The sequence below is a fragment of the Dromaius novaehollandiae genome, chromosome 4 (genome assembly GCF_036370855.1).
Source record: "Dromaius novaehollandiae isolate bDroNov1 chromosome 4, bDroNov1.hap1, whole genome shotgun sequence".
Lineage (NCBI taxonomy): Eukaryota > Metazoa > Chordata > Aves > Casuariiformes > Dromaiidae > Dromaius > Dromaius novaehollandiae.
In genome coordinates this window covers 81527049-81541319 of record NC_088101.1, presented here as the reverse complement: position 1 = coordinate 81541319, position 14271 = coordinate 81527049, and the positions used below count along the sequence as shown (strand labels likewise).

The 14271-nt window shown below is 40.7% G+C and overlaps 1 protein-coding gene across 1 annotated transcript in view; it reads left to right on the top strand.

Annotated features, from left to right (window-relative positions):
• The window catches only part of POLR1A (RNA polymerase I subunit A), a 39564-nt gene that overhangs the window by 8946 nt on the left and 16347 nt on the right, over window positions 1–14271 (top strand). Inside the window, exons 10-21 of the mRNA XM_026112797.2 lie at window positions 854–1027; window positions 1247–1369; window positions 2220–2447; window positions 6503–6757; window positions 7041–7232; window positions 7926–8075; window positions 8578–8761; window positions 11504–11586; window positions 11696–11854; window positions 12287–12385; window positions 13284–13436; window positions 13628–13710. Coding sequence (XP_025968582.2) covers window positions 854–1027; window positions 1247–1369; window positions 2220–2447; window positions 6503–6757; window positions 7041–7232; window positions 7926–8075; window positions 8578–8761; window positions 11504–11586; window positions 11696–11854; window positions 12287–12385; window positions 13284–13436; window positions 13628–13710 — 1883 coding nt within the window. The remainder of the gene's footprint in view (window positions 1–853; window positions 1028–1246; window positions 1370–2219; window positions 2448–6502; window positions 6758–7040; window positions 7233–7925; window positions 8076–8577; window positions 8762–11503; window positions 11587–11695; window positions 11855–12286; window positions 12386–13283; window positions 13437–13627; window positions 13711–14271) is intronic.

Here is a 14271-nt window from a genome sequence, read left to right as displayed (position 1 = left end):
ATCAGGTCTGTCTCCATGGTGCTACATGCACGTGGAGGAAACCTTGTGTTTCTGCCAAGCAGGTTCACGCCTATGTATTTTTCTAAAGGGAAGAAACCTCTATATCTAACTTGAAGGAAAAACTTTGTAATGCAGGTTAAAAAAATAACACTTAGCCTACAGAGCAGAAGTAAATCATAATCCTAGTGAATTCCTCTTTTCATATGTGTTCATGATTTGTGTTACCAAGGGGTCTTTGATCCTGGAGCTTAGTTTCAGCCAAACTTGATTGCATCCTTAAACGTAAAATATTTTGTAAACAAAACACGAGTTACTTTAGTTGCTCTGAATTTAGCCACTAGGTGGAGATATGCTCTTAAAACAGTTGACGTGACAGAACAGTAATGTGTTTTGGAGATGCCTGGGATACAGACTTTTAGAACTATGAAATCAAAGTGATCTAAGTAATATAGGCTCTTGGATTTATAATATTTTTATCTAGAAATAGGACTTTCCAGTAGCACAGTGATTCTTAGCATGGAGTCACTAACGAGCAAAAAGATAATTTGGAAGGAAGACTGTCACTTACTAAGCAAATATCTATTAAAATCCCATTGGAATATGCAGCTCTTGTCTTTGGAGATCTCCCATCCAAGTGGGTTTCTAAAGCTTGACAGCTGACCAGTCTGGAGGACTTGGTTACAATAATTTAAAAACTAGGGTTATATTGTTAATGCTTTTTTTGGATTCAGCCTTTTCAATGAGGTGCAAAATACTGGCCTGTGTTTCTTTTGGTGTTTAATATTAAAAATCTAGCTGAGTGAATGGAGGGTATTTTTCTCTAAGTCCAGTTTTCCATTTTCTGTTTCTGTAGGAGATGAGTGATTCCGATGAACCTCTGGACCGTTCTGTCCTGGTAATGATTCCTGGACAGACCATTGCAGATAAGCTGTACAATGCTTGGATTCGTCTTCAGACCCACGTCAACATTGTGTTTGATAGTGACATGGACAAGCTAATGACGGAAAAATACCCTGGTATTCGTCAGGTGAGTAGCAGGGAGAACCTTAGACTCGCTGAACTCTGTGTATGACAGACAGTTATCATGAGAAGTATAGATGGAATAAAAAATAAGTGGAATATTTGTGCTTAGTACGCAGGCATTTTCATGACTTGCATCACTAATATCTTGAGAATCTGTTGGATGTTTCATGCTTGTAATGTGTGTTTCACATTATAATCATTAATTTAACTTCCGTTTTCAAAGCTATTAGAGAAAAAGGAAGGTCTGTTCCGCAAGCATATGATGGGAAAACGCGTGGATTATGCTGCTCGATCAGTTATTTGTCCTGATATGTACATTGGTACGAATGAGATTGGCATTCCCATGGTAAGAAGAAATAATGGACTATTTCTTTTTGGTACCACGGGGGACTGAAATAGTGTAGCATTTTTGGCTACAGAACAAGCAGTTTAAAACTTCAGATTTACTGTCTCATTCGCATTCTTACCTCTCCAGTGTGTCTGCAGCTCTGTTAACACTCTGTTAACGCTGTGTTAATAAAGAAGGAGATTTGGAGAGCAGGAAATGCTGTTATACTAACCATTATACTTGCTTATCTATAATACCATTATACTAAGCACCACATCTAGGAAAGAGCCTGGAAAAAAAAAAAGGAGAAGCTGCACTTGCTTTCTGAGACTATGCATTAATACGAAATTTATAGGTAGATCCTGTTACTCTCTTAGTCTTGGTTCACTGGATCTTGTAATAGCTATGACAGTCTTTAAGAAAAGTTCATCTCTAATAACTTTGCTGCCTTCCAGAGGTCACAGCAAGTCTGAACTTGGACTTTTCTCATAACACTATCTTTTCTGCTTTCCTATGTGAGAACGGTGGGCATGGTGATTATGCTTTTCTTTCCCCATATCTTTATCAGTTTTTTGTAAATTTTAGAATCATGCCGCTTTTTTAAATTGTTAATTGAGTTTTCATCTTTAACTGCAGTTGAGAACCCTAAAAAAATTACATAATTTCTGTTCTTCTAGTAGAGGATTTTAAAACAGAGGTGGATTTATTAAGCATGGCAAGTGGTTGAGATGAGGATGCATCTAAGAAAAAGTTTGACATAATTTGTTTGTGTTGTGTGAGTTAACAATTAGCACTGTTTTGACTCAGCACTGTTTTAAGCCAAGGTTGAAAAACTAATTATTTCTTTCCTCTCTTCCCTTCTGTCTAGGTATTTGCTACCAAACTGACTTACCCTCAGCCAGTCACTCCCTGGAATGTCAAAGAGCTGAGGCAGGCCGTCATAAATGGCCCAAAGGTTCACCCTGGGGCCTCCATGGTCATTAATGAAGACGGGTCTCGTACAGTGTTGAGTGCCAGCAGCCTGACCCAGAGGGAAGCCATAGCTAAGCAGCTTCTTACTCCTTCTTCAGGTGCTCCCCAGTCAGGACTGAAGATTGTGAGTATTACAAAGACTTGACTTGGCAGAGCTCTCCTATGTTTAAAAAAAAAATTGTCTTTGCTACTAATTCCAGTGTGCCTGCTCAGGAAGGCTCCCATGGCAGGATTATCTTGTCTTTTAGTAGATAGTTGAGAAAAGCCTGGGGGGAGTGTGAGAATCACAGAATGGTTGAGGTTGAGAGGAACCTCTGGAGATCATCTAGTTCAACCCCCCTGCTCAAGTAGGGTCACCTAGAGCATATTTCCAAGGATTGTCTCCAGACAGCCTTTGAACATCTCCAAGGATGGAAACTCCACAACCTCTCTGGGCAACCTGTTCCAGTGCTCTGTTACCCTCACAGTAAAGAAGTTTTTTCTCATGTTCAGATGGAACTGCTTGTGTTTCAGTTTTTGCCCATTGCTGCTCATCCTGTCACTGGGCACCACTGAAAAGAGTCTGGCCCCATCCTCTTGACACCCTCCCTGAAGATATTTATATGCATTGATAAGATCCTCCCTCAGCCTTCTCTTCTCCAGGCTGAACAGTCCCAGTTCTCTCAGCCTCTCCTCATAGGAGAGATACTCCAGTCCCTTAATCATCTTAATAGTCCTTTGCTGGACTCTGTCCAGCAGTTCCATGTCCTTCTTGTCCTGGGGTGTCCAGCACTGGACACAGTACTCCAGGTGTGGCCTCACCAGGGCTGAGTAGAGAGGGAGGATCACCTCCCTCCACCTGCTGGCAATGCTCTTCCTGATGCAGCCCGGGATACCATTGGCCTTCTTGGCTGCAAGGGCACGTTGGTGGCTCATGGTCACCTTGTTGTCCACCAGGACCCCCAGAGCTGCTGTCCAGCAGGTCAGCCCCCAGCCTGTGCTGGTGCCTGGGGTTATTCCTCCCTAGGTGCCGGACTTTGCAATTCCATTTGTCGAACTTCATGAAGTTCCTCTCTGCCCATCTCTCCAGCCTGTCCAAGTCTCTCTGAGTGGCAGCACAGCCCTCTGGGGCATCAGCCACTGCCCCAAGGTTTGTATCATCAGCAAACTTGCTGAGGGTGCCCTCTGTCCCTTCATCCAGGTCACTGATGAATAAGTTGAACAAGACTGGACCCAGTATTGACCCCTGGGGACACCGCTATCTACAGGCCTCCAACTGGACTTTACACCACATGCTTGGTACTTTTTAGAGTTCTAATATCACTTTTGATATTGGATCACTTTCTGAATTTTACTGTTCTGTTAATGTCGTGTGTGGCATACACCTTGCCAAGATGTTGAGTAGTCTTTCTCTTCTTACCTGACTACTCTTGAAGTCTTAGCGGCAAAACTTTGGAAGATAAACTATTGCTTTAATCTTATGTTTTTGTGTCCCTTCCCCCACAGCTTTTCCCAGCCAATTTTGTGGGGTCTTGCTTCCTTTTTAAAATATAAATATGTTCCGTATTTGGAACAGTTGTTTCATAGTAGCTCTGAAGGTTGAAATTAAGTGTACTTGCAGAATAGTTGGAACACAAGCAGCTTATGTGACTTGTCTTCCAGCAGTGAGTATCCCCGAGCAGGTATGGAGTTCTCCATTCTGGGTCAGCAGTGCTGATAGTGGCACAGACCAGGGGAGGAACGGTCTGTGTTTTTTGGCAGTATGACCTAGGATCAGTCTTCCCTTCACCATCTCATTATACAGACTGCAAAACAAGGAACAGACACACTGATACGCATCTATCTATACAGACACTAACATTTGTGAAATGCATAGTGTTTATAGCGGTTGTTTCTTTCGAGATGCTCGAGAACTTGACCTATGAAACCTATGAAACTTCATGTCTCTCTACCTTGCAAGAGTTGAATTTGCTATTTGAAAAGGCTGTTTAACTGCTAGGGCAAAAAGTTTTGCAGAAATGATGAACAGTCTTCTCACAATGTCTATTATGTGTACCTGTGTCTCTAATAAAGGCCTGGTATAGATTTAGTATTTAAGACCGAGTATTTTTGTGATGTCGATTCTCTCAGAACCTGTCACAGATATAACATTTATATTGCTCTTGCAAGTTCTGTATTGCCCCTGTGTTTCAGATGGGCACAAAGCAGTAAAAAGTCTTGTCTGAAGAGGACTAATTTCAGACAAGAAGAGCCCATGAATTCCTGGCTTCCAGCCCAGGTTGCTGTTAAATAAACATGATCATTGAGCTGTCACCCCTGATAGTGATCTCTTCTCCTCAGGGTTCATCAGTGCAAACAGTATATGCAGACCTCTGACAGATGTTTATACCCAAGACGGAACATAAAGCTGCTTTTAGCATAGTGTGAAATGAGAAAACAAGTGCAGGAACAGAGAATGTCCTATTAGCCAACACAGTGTTTCAAGGAGAGGGCTTCAGCTCCCAAGTACTTACATAAGTGAAATTGTACATATCAAGCAGTATTTTCCTTAGCCTCTTAATTTGTGCTTTGGACAGGATTTGAAATTTTGACTCCTGTTGTTGTGTGCAGAAAAGCACCTGTGAATTGGAGTGCTAAAGTCTTTTCAGTAATAGCGGAATAGTGTGATTTGAAAATGGATAACCATGGCTACCTGATGAGGGAATTGCGTATAGGATTGTGAGATTTTGGTAGTAATCAGGATATAGAAGTATCTTAAATCATAGAATTTGGTCAGTTCTGACTCGATTAAGTACATGTGGGAAAATCCTTAAATAGAATGATGAACCATTGGGCAGCTTAGTATGCACTTTTATCTTTCTTTTCCTGAATTTCTATAATGAGACACTCTTATAGTGTATGTATTGGGGGCTGAGGGTGATCCTTCAGGGCCACACAAAAGCTTATGCTGTAGTAAATATTCAGTGAAGGAAAACAGCTTTTTGGAGGGCTACCAAATGTCAGGGCTCAGGCATTTAAGTATTTGCTCCAGTTCTGAACTTGCTGAACATTTCCAAAGTGTCAGATGAAGACAATCTAAAATCTCTCTGTATGGCAGAAATAAATTATATCTGCCTGAAATGGCATAACATGGTGAGCCCCTAGACTGAGTGCCACAGCGAGATTGGAATGGATGCCACCCAGGCTGCTTACACACAAGATGGTATCGGAGGCTCACAAATGCCAGTGTGATTTGCTGGAGTTGGGGTGGAAAGTGGAGATTCCTCTGGTCCTGCCACACTGGTGGGACTGCAAAGTTGCATCAGTCACAGATTGACTCTTCTGGGACTTGCAGGGTTGTCTGTCTTGCTAGTTAAGAGAAACTTCAGAATTCTGTGTTGGCTCTTTTTAGCGGGATGGTGACCTGCAAAACATGTGAAAACCAAGTTCACTGCTGAAAGGCTCCCACCACCCAGGCTGTGAATAAAGCTTGTGAAATGTTAAGCACAACATAGTTAAGCTCTGTTTGCTCTTAACTCTTGGAAACACCAGCATGGCTACTGAAATCTGCATATATTCAAATAAATACTAGGTATTTAGATTGCATAAACAGTTTATCTTCCAGCAGTTGATAATCACCTAGATGGATAAATTATAGCATGTGTATTACTGACAGAGAAATTAAAATGAGACTATTTTGAGGAACTAAATTGTAGAGGAGACTGTATTTTGTGACCTTGATCGTATCTTGTATTCAAACTTGAAACTTGAACTCAGGAGTCCCTGGCCTCTAGCTAGTAGTACCTTATTCTGAGATGTCTGGGGTTATGATGATGTGTATTACCAAGTCAGCCCTAAGGGCTTTGGATAAACAGCCTGTGTTCTCATTTACAAATGTCAGAATTTCCTTTCTTTTTCAGTCTTTGACCTCTGCAGTGCTATGGGAGAGGAGAGATTGATAGGATGTGACTTGCATGCTATTAGCTTGGTTGGATCTCTTTAAGGTTTGTGGGTGTTAATGGTGCATCTGCAGTCTTAGTGTGGTTTGGTGGAGAACAGAGAGGTTCTGGGGGCAAGTAGACTTGATTCCCTTATAAAGGGTTGCGCAGAACATTAATACTAGAAAGCAAATGTTTTGGATGTGTGTATATTTGAAGATTCATTCTTTTCAGAGGCATGCAGGAAAATGCCTAATAGGCAGCAACTAAAATTCTCTTGCAGGTGTGTCGCCATATTAAAAATGGAGATGTGCTTTTACTGAACCGCCAGCCCACCCTTCACAGACCCTCCATCCAAGCTCACCGGGCCAGAATTCTGCCTGGAGAGAAGGTGCTGAGGCTTCACTATGCCAACTGCAAGGCTTACAACGCGGACTTCGACGGTGATGAAATGAATGCTCATTTTCCACAAAGTGAGCTGGGCAGAGCAGAGGCCTACACTTTGGCCTTTACTGATGAGCAGTATCTGGTTCCAAAGGTAAATAAAACCATCGGATAAATTACTTCTTCATGAGATCACACTCTTTGAAACTTTTCAGTTTTGTCTAATAAATGAAGAAAATTTTTTTCCTTGGTATAATCGTAACTTTGTAATGTGACTGGGGAAGCCTCTGCCTTGTTGCCTTTTGTAAGCTGAGCACAGACTTGAATCATGCACATCAGAGGGAGGCCAGAAAAAAATCTGGAAATCTAGTTCTGAGCCTGGCTTTGATTTTTTTGTGGTGATCGGTTGTTTACCCCTTTATCTTTCTCTCTCTCAGGATGGCAAGCCACTTCCTGGCTTGATCCAAGATCACATGATTTCTGGTGTCAGCATGACAATCCGGGGCTGCTTTTTCACACGGGAGCAATATATGGAGCTTGTTTACCGGGGACTAACAGACAAAAAGGGAAGAATTAAAATCTTTCCACCTGCTATTATGAAGCCACAGCGATTATGGACAGGAAAGCAGGTAGTTTAAAATTTATTGGGTTGTTAAGAATGCTGGCGCTTCCAAAGTAAGCGGGACTAATACTCAAACCAGTGCTGCTGAGCTGCTGAAAAGCAGAATCCCATCTAAGCAACACTATATTGAACTTGATATTTGTTCTTATTAGAGTTATGTGAGTCTTGTTCTCTTTAAAATAACAGTATTAGGATTGTACTTTTACTTGTTGCTCTTAACAGTGCTGCAGTTCACAGGCACGAGAGCAGAGGAAGAATTTGCTGATCACATTAAATAGAGCTGCTTGCTGAGAGTGGGAGGGTGGAACCAGTTAAAGCTAATCACTGCTTTTAAATCTGTGAACTTGAAGGTTGCAGATGAATACTCTGGCATTTGACAGTTTGGTTGAAATCAACATTATGTTGATATAGTATCTGAGGAACCCTAGTGGATGCTGTATTTTCTACTATTTAGGAGAGCTGTACATTTGGTGCCATATGTTCCTGAATAACACTGTGTCAGCTCATTGATACTTTAAAGGCTGGAGTAGCAAGAAGATGTTCCTGTCCTGTAGAGTACAGATCCGAGCTTCCAAAGCTTTGCTATCAGTGGAAAAAATATGCATAGGATGTTGCTTTTCTTCTCCATGCCAAGTTCTTTATAATGAGAAGGGAATATGGAAAATGGATAGCTACTGCCACTTTTTCTGCTTCCTTATAGGTTGTTTCTACATTGTTAATAAACATTATTCCAGAAAACCACATCCCACTGAATTTGACTGGGAAAGCTAAGATTGGTGGAAAAGCCTGGGTAAAAGGACCTGCAAAAAGACGTCTAAAAACTAATCTTGATTCAATGTGTGAATCTCAGGTATGCTGATGCAGTAAGTGACCAGACTGGGCTGGGTTGTACATTAAAACAAGTCTAATATAACAGTAGAGGAATGGGAAGGGACGCATGGAGGTGACAAAGTTAAATATTGAGAAACAATCACCACCTTCTGGCCGTAACTAGAGGATAAGCCTGGGAGTCAGGAAGAACTCTTTTCTGATGCTGGGTCTGATACAGATTCTAGCTATGTGTTTTGTTTTGTTTTTTTTTTTTTTAAGTTGTATGTCTTCATTGTCTTATTTTACAGGTGGAAAAATATAGACATGATTAGAAGTTTTCTTCTTTGATTAGAAGTTTTGTTTTCTTTTCTCTAGAATTATACATAATCTGAAAATATTTAACTGAGGATATTGTTCACCAATTGATGTGTCCTTTTAAACTTCTTAAACTTGTTTTCATGTGGATTACACTCTGAATGTGGTCTGGATCAGATTGGGATCAAAATCTCTGTTTGCTTGATTAACTGTGTTTTCATTTTCAGGTTATTATTAGAGACGGGGAGTTACTTTGTGGTGTCTTGGACAAAGCTCACTTCGGCAGCTCTGCTTATGGCCTGGTCCACTGTTGCTATGAAATCTATGGGGGTGAAACTAGTGGGAAAGTGCTAACGTGTTTAGGACGCCTCTTTACTGCTTATCTGCAGCGCTACAGGGGATTTACAATGGGTGAGTAACACAAGGTCTCATTCACAAGTGGTCTAGTGCAGCACCTCCTGAGGTATAAAACAGGCATTGTTGGCCGTAATACATGCCAAGAGTTCTCTAAATAAAGTTTCAAAAGACTGTGTCCTTCAGTGGGATAGCTGTTTGCCAAACACTTTTTTCCATTCAGTGCATAGCTGGCCTTGTAAACATAAAGAATTGTAACCTTGAATATGTCCATCACTGAATTCTCTCTCTCCTGTCCTTCCCTATCCAAGTGTACACAAATGAGTGTTTGTTTTTCTGTACTCCTCTGAAAAAGAATCATTGCATAGAAACTGTAACAAGTGATAAAGTGAGATGGAAGGACTTTGAGGGGTTATTAGTCCAGTCTTGCATGTCTCCTTCTATTGTTAATCTTCTGGTAAATTGTTGACTTTCATTACAGCTCTGTAAAGTCATGCAAAAATGCACTTGGCAAGCAATACAAATTTGACCCTCACTATACCCTTTTTTGCAGTAGTTAAACTATTTCAAATGGCTGTATAGAGTTTTACAAGATATTTTTATGCTAATGAAATATTTATAATATGTATCAGCAGGAAGGTTTAAGTCAGCTTTTATCTGAAGTCACAATATGATCACTTAGGGTTATGCAAATGTGATCAACTGGTAGACAGTAGTAGCAAGGAGCCAACAGACTGCTGTGAACGAGGGAAGAGGAGTGGAGATCTGAGAAGTGAGGAAGGTGATTGACTGTAAGACACAGAAAATAAATCTTGAGAGACAGGATGCAAGAAATGCAAGAACTGGTTAGACAAAAGTGATGAACATTACCTGGGACTGCAAGATAGTTACAACATCAGGAAGAGAGAAGTGGGACCGGGGCAGGAGTCTGGAATTGGATGAAGATGAGAAAATTCACGACTGATGAAAGTGAGACTGTGGGATGAAGTGAATAAGGTTCAAGAAAAGGAGACAAGGTGGAAGAGGCAATGTTGTAATGGGAACAGCAGAGCAAGGGCAGGACAGAAAGAGCCAAGATAGGCGGAGATGGCAACACAGCCTGTGGCCTCAGCGCACTTAAACATGTGTGGAACTCACTGGTGAAGTGTCCCACTTGTACCCCTAGAGCTACTGTATTGTTGGAGTCTTAGAATAATTTAGACTGGAAGGGATCTCTGGAGGTCGTCTAATGCAGCTCCCTGCTCAAAGCAGGTCCTGCTAGATCAGCTTGCTCGGGGCTGTGTCCAGTCAAGTTTTGGATATCTGCGGGGAAGAGGTTTTTACAACCTCTCTTGGGCCCTCTGTCAGCGTTTGACCACCAGCAACATGAACCTTTTTTTCCTCAAGAAGAATTTTTTTTTTCCTTATCTCTTAAGGCTGAACAATCACAGCTCTTTCAGCCTCTTCTTGTCCACCGTGTGCTCCAGCCCCCTAACCATCTTGGTGGATTTTTGCTGGACTCCCTAAAGTTTTTTTTTTTTTTTTTTTTTTTTTCTTTTAATGGGCAATTCAGAAACAAGACACAGTATCCAGATGCAGTGTCACAAGTGCTGAATAGAGGGGAAGAATCACTGCCATCTCATCCTGCTGACTACATTCATGTTAATACAGCCCAGGATGTGGTTGGCTTTTACTTCAGAGGCACACTGCTGACTCATGTTCACGTTGCCCGGGGTCCTTTTTCTGCAAAACTGCAGTCCAGCAAAAGTCACCAAGATGGTTAGGGGGCTGGAGCACACAGTGGGCAAGAAGAAACTGAAAGAGCTGGGTTTGTTCAGCCTTAAGGGATAAGAAAAGTATTGGCCTCTATCCCGTACTGCTAAATGTTTTTTTTCCATCCCAGATACCGGACGTTGGCTTTGCTTTTGTTGAACTCTCTGAGTTCAGTAACAATCTCTGAGGGGTGCCATGGGTAATCCTTGCCAGCTGGACTTGGTCTTGCTGATCACAACCCTTTGAACGTGGTTATTCAGTCAATTTTCCACCCTCCACTTACCCAGTCTGTATAGCCTCAGTTTGGCTGTCAGGATACTATAGGAGACCATGCTGAAGGACTTGAATTGACAACTGTTTCATGACTTTAAAAGCAGTAGGGGTCTGCAAGATAGCTCTTGAGTGGGAGTGAGGAACCGTTGGCTTCATTTTACATGTCCTTGTTATAGAAATACTTTATATTATTATTAGACAACACTGGGATGTGGCCCTGCAGGATGTTTGAAAGGCCTGGTTAGGCTACTGCAAGATGGGGTTCCTGCCTGTGATGTGTTCTGAATCACTGTCGTGGTCCTGTCATCACAAGGGTCTGTATTTTGAGTTTACCTTTTTAAAACTCTAGTAAATGAAAGATGCTCCAAAACTCATCTAAAAGGAACTTTGAAGTGGAGGGAAGAGGAAACCAAAGAGTTTGTAGTTGGCCTATAACATACTTGTACATGTGCAAGTTCACTGAGTAGGGTTTTATAAATACTGCTGATGTTAAGGCTTCTTAACTTAGGGAGTTGATTTTGTGCTCTTACTGCTTAGCTTAGTTTATATTGCGTATTTGTTGACAGTTTAGGCCTTCTCCCTCAAAAAGCCACCCAGAGCTTTTAATTTTTTCTTGTCAAACTAGGGTTAACCTGATCTTGGCAATTACTAAACTTTGTGATTGTCTTTCCTTTCCACCTCCTTGTTTTCAAGCTTCCTGGCAACAAAAGTGGTGTCCTTTTTTCATTCTTTTTGGAATTTAGGTCATTATGTGATCTCTGTTGTCTTTAACAGGGATTGAAGATATCTTGGTTAAACCCGAAGCAGACCACAAAAGACAAAAAATTATTGAAAAGTCAACTCATTGTGGTATTGAAGTAAGTCTGTCATGCAGAAAAGTTTTTATCCTCATAACTTAAAAACTTGCAAATGCTGCTTTGTGTAATCGTGTCTGATTGTCACCTAAAAAAATCTTTTTACTTTCAGGCTGTTAGAGCTGCTCTTAATTTGCCAGAAACAGCATCATGTGATGATGTCCAAGGGAAATGGCAGGATGCCCATCTCCGCAAAGACCAGAGGGACTTTAACATGGTTGATCTGAAATTCAAGGAGGAAGTAAACAATTTCAACAATGAAGTTAACAAGGTTGGCATTGAGGCATCTGTATATGCTAATCTTGTTTGGAGGCTTTCTTATTAAGTTAATTTAATGTTGATGAGGGGTGCCTGACTGTTCTGAAGGCTGAAGCTTTCCATCTGTCCCCAGCATGAGATTTCACATACTGCTTTGCCAGTGTGCCTTAACCTTGGCCTCCTTGAATGAGAAGATGACTTAATATTCAAGCTGCTTTTTAATATTTAAGGTGCTTTTTGATTTTTGGGTTGTCATCTGGTCATATCATAAATTACTGTTTCTAATTCTCTTGTTGTTCTTTAATTATAAATAAGAATGTTTGTGATTAGTCTTGGTTTCACTTTTTTAAAGCCTTTGACAGGAATTCCTGTTTTTATTGATTCATTAATTATGGTTTATTAATTATGGTTTGGCTTTGTTCTTCCTGTCACCCCAAACCTTTAGGTTTGTATGCCTCTTGGTCTCCATAGGAGCTTTCCAGAGAACAATTTGCAGTTGATGGTACAGTCAGGAGCCAAAGGATCTACTGTAAATACAATGCAGGTAATATGACAGTAATGGTACTTGGCAGCTATGTGTGTTGAGATGATTTGTCCTAGAATGCAAATTATTTTGAAGGTCATGTGGGCACTGTGTGCGTATCTAGTAACAAAGCAAAATTTTTAATTTGGGCTTTGGGAATGACACTGTCTTTGATGTGGAAAATTTTTAGAAGAATGTAATAAAGATCTCAAGTGATGGGGGAGAGTCAATGTTTACTATAACCTTCTATTTTTGTATCTGTTCTTAGTACATAGAGATTTCTAGAAATAGCAGACCTTCTTGTTAGTAGGAGGAATATGCTAAAGTTTATAAAAACAAGCCTTTTACAGAAGAGCTTTTCTGGGCATTGTTGGAGGCTGACCCCTCTGTTGCCTTCTTCTACCACCAAATAAGAGACAATTAAAACCTGCGTTGCTTCTGGTGGAAACGGCAAGGATGCTGTTTCATTTTGCCTTCTGCAACACAGATCCTAAGCAACAGACCCTCTATATAAAATGCTGTCTAAAATTCTGCCCATATATTCTCACTCTGGGAAGAAGGTGAGAGAGCATGACTAAAGCTCAAGAGATTTTTATTCTGTTTTTCAGTGCACTGCTAAGCGGTAGTGAGGGTAATGTAGGGACCTCAGCATTTACATTATTTTAGTGTCATGTCTTTCTGTATAGAGAATGAGAATGGAAATGTTGAGGGATGAGTCAAGTGGCTGGAATAACTTAAAAAGATCAGGTGAGATTTACATGCTTCTGTTGCCCATCAGTAGCAAGAATTTCTTCAATGAATATTTAGGTGTTTTAAATGGTTTTCTTGAAAAAGTGTTGCACTTAATGTGAGTAAACAGTTGGGTGGAAAACTGATGGTTTCCTTTTTCCTTGCCTGTGTATTTCCTGCCCACACGCAGATTTCCTGTTTGCTGGGCCAGATTGAGCTGGAAGGCCGAAGGCCCCCGCTGATGGCATCTGGCAAATCGCTGCCGTGTTTTCAGCCTTATGACTTTTCCCCTAGCTCAGGAGGATTTGTGACCGGCAGGTTTCTCACTGGGATCAGACCTTCTGTAAGTTTAATATTGGTTGTGCTCATACTGAAGTTTAATTTCAATCTTAGTACTATAATACAGAGTTTGTAATTATAGATAAATCAGCTGCATTCACCCTATTTTTAAATTCAGTCTTTGAAAAAGAGCATAAATTACTAATCTCAGTTCGCTTCCCAGCAGAATGCTGATGGGATTATGCTTGTATTTAGGAATTCTTCTTTCACTGCATGGCTGGCAGGGAAGGTCTTGTGGACACAGCTGTCAAAACCAGCCGATCTGGATACCTTCAAAGGTAAGAGGTTTGTTTTAGAGTTTGGGACTCTAAAAGGTACCTTTTATAAAATTCTGAAGACTAGAAGAGATGCATGTATTGCTTAGATTAACTTCACAGAGCTCTTAGAAGCATGTTTGGTGTCTCAAATGTTGAATGTTTATTCTAAGACTGACTTTGTAGAGGACTAGATCAAGGGGACATTTATCATTTCTAACTTCTCTCTGGCTCACATTGGAAGCAATTTTAATGACTTGTTTTTATTGGTACAAGTAAAGATGCCTAAATTTCAGGCAACTCTAGCTTTTCTAGGCCACATTGTGGGACTCTCATCTTTATTCAGGTAACACCTCTGATATATAGTAGAAGGTGGAATTTTGTAATTGTTTTGCAAGGTAGTGGACGGTTCTAAGGGAGATATACCTCCTCCTTTCAGACAGTCACTTGAGAGAAAGCAGGGATAAAATGAAATAGCCAATTACTTTCTTAGCCCCTTCAGTCCAAAGAAATTGGAACAAGCAACATAAAGCTTTGCAATATCATTTCATGTTTCGCCTGTGCCTTATATGTATGTAAGATTTT